General features: G+C 59.6%; 1 protein-coding gene across 1 annotated transcript; it reads right to left on the bottom strand.

Moving 5' to 3' along the window:
* Positions 1 to 576, bottom strand: LOC104916266 (noggin-2-like; the record flags this gene model as incomplete). Its single annotated transcript, XM_010727313.2, has 1 exon — positions 1 to 576. A coding segment is annotated over one exon (297 nt), but the record flags the coding sequence as incomplete, so codon positions are not given.
* Between the last annotated feature and the right edge of the window lie 3 nt (positions 577 to 579).

The following is a 579-nucleotide window of genomic DNA, read 5'->3' as shown; positions in this document are numbered from 1 at the left end:
TATTATTATTATTTTCCTTTCGTTAGAAGGCTATATACGTATAAAAATAGACATCTGATTGTAGTGCTTTACTGTGCCTTTGGCCTGCCCTGCAGTTCCTGGGTTCGCTTCTCCCCCTTTCAAATAAAATAACATTAAAATAAGTCAGACCCGCTTCCTCCCCCCGACCCCCCCATCACGCCCCGCGCTCGCCCCGAGGGGGAGGGCGGACGAACCCCCCTCGGAAGATGCAGACGAGCAAAGAGAGCAGCGCGAGGGCCGGGGCGGCGCGAGGCCGTGCTAGCAGGAGCACTTGCACTCGGAGATGAGCGGGTACTGCACGGGGATCCAGGTGCAGTACTTCTGGCTGGACCAGCCCTGGCAGTGCCAGCGCAGGAACGTCTTGGTGACCGACTTGACGGGCTTGCAGAACATGCCCTCGGGCAGCGAGCAGGACTTCTCGGCGAAGCAGTTGCCCTCCTTGATGTAGCGCGGCCAGAAGCGGACGCCCAGGTCCTTCCAGGTGTAGAGCACGGGGCAGTAGGTGTACGCCCAGAGCCACTGCAGCACCTTCCGCCTCGCCTTCTTGCCCACCCGCAG

Source organism: Meleagris gallopavo, unplaced genomic scaffold (assembly GCF_000146605.3).
Source record: "Meleagris gallopavo isolate NT-WF06-2002-E0010 breed Aviagen turkey brand Nicholas breeding stock unplaced genomic scaffold, Turkey_5.1 ChrUn_random_7180001880461, whole genome shotgun sequence".
Lineage (NCBI taxonomy): Eukaryota > Metazoa > Chordata > Aves > Galliformes > Phasianidae > Meleagris > Meleagris gallopavo.
The sequence above is the reverse complement of the archived record's forward strand: the minus strand, read 5'-3'. Positions and strand labels throughout refer to the sequence as shown.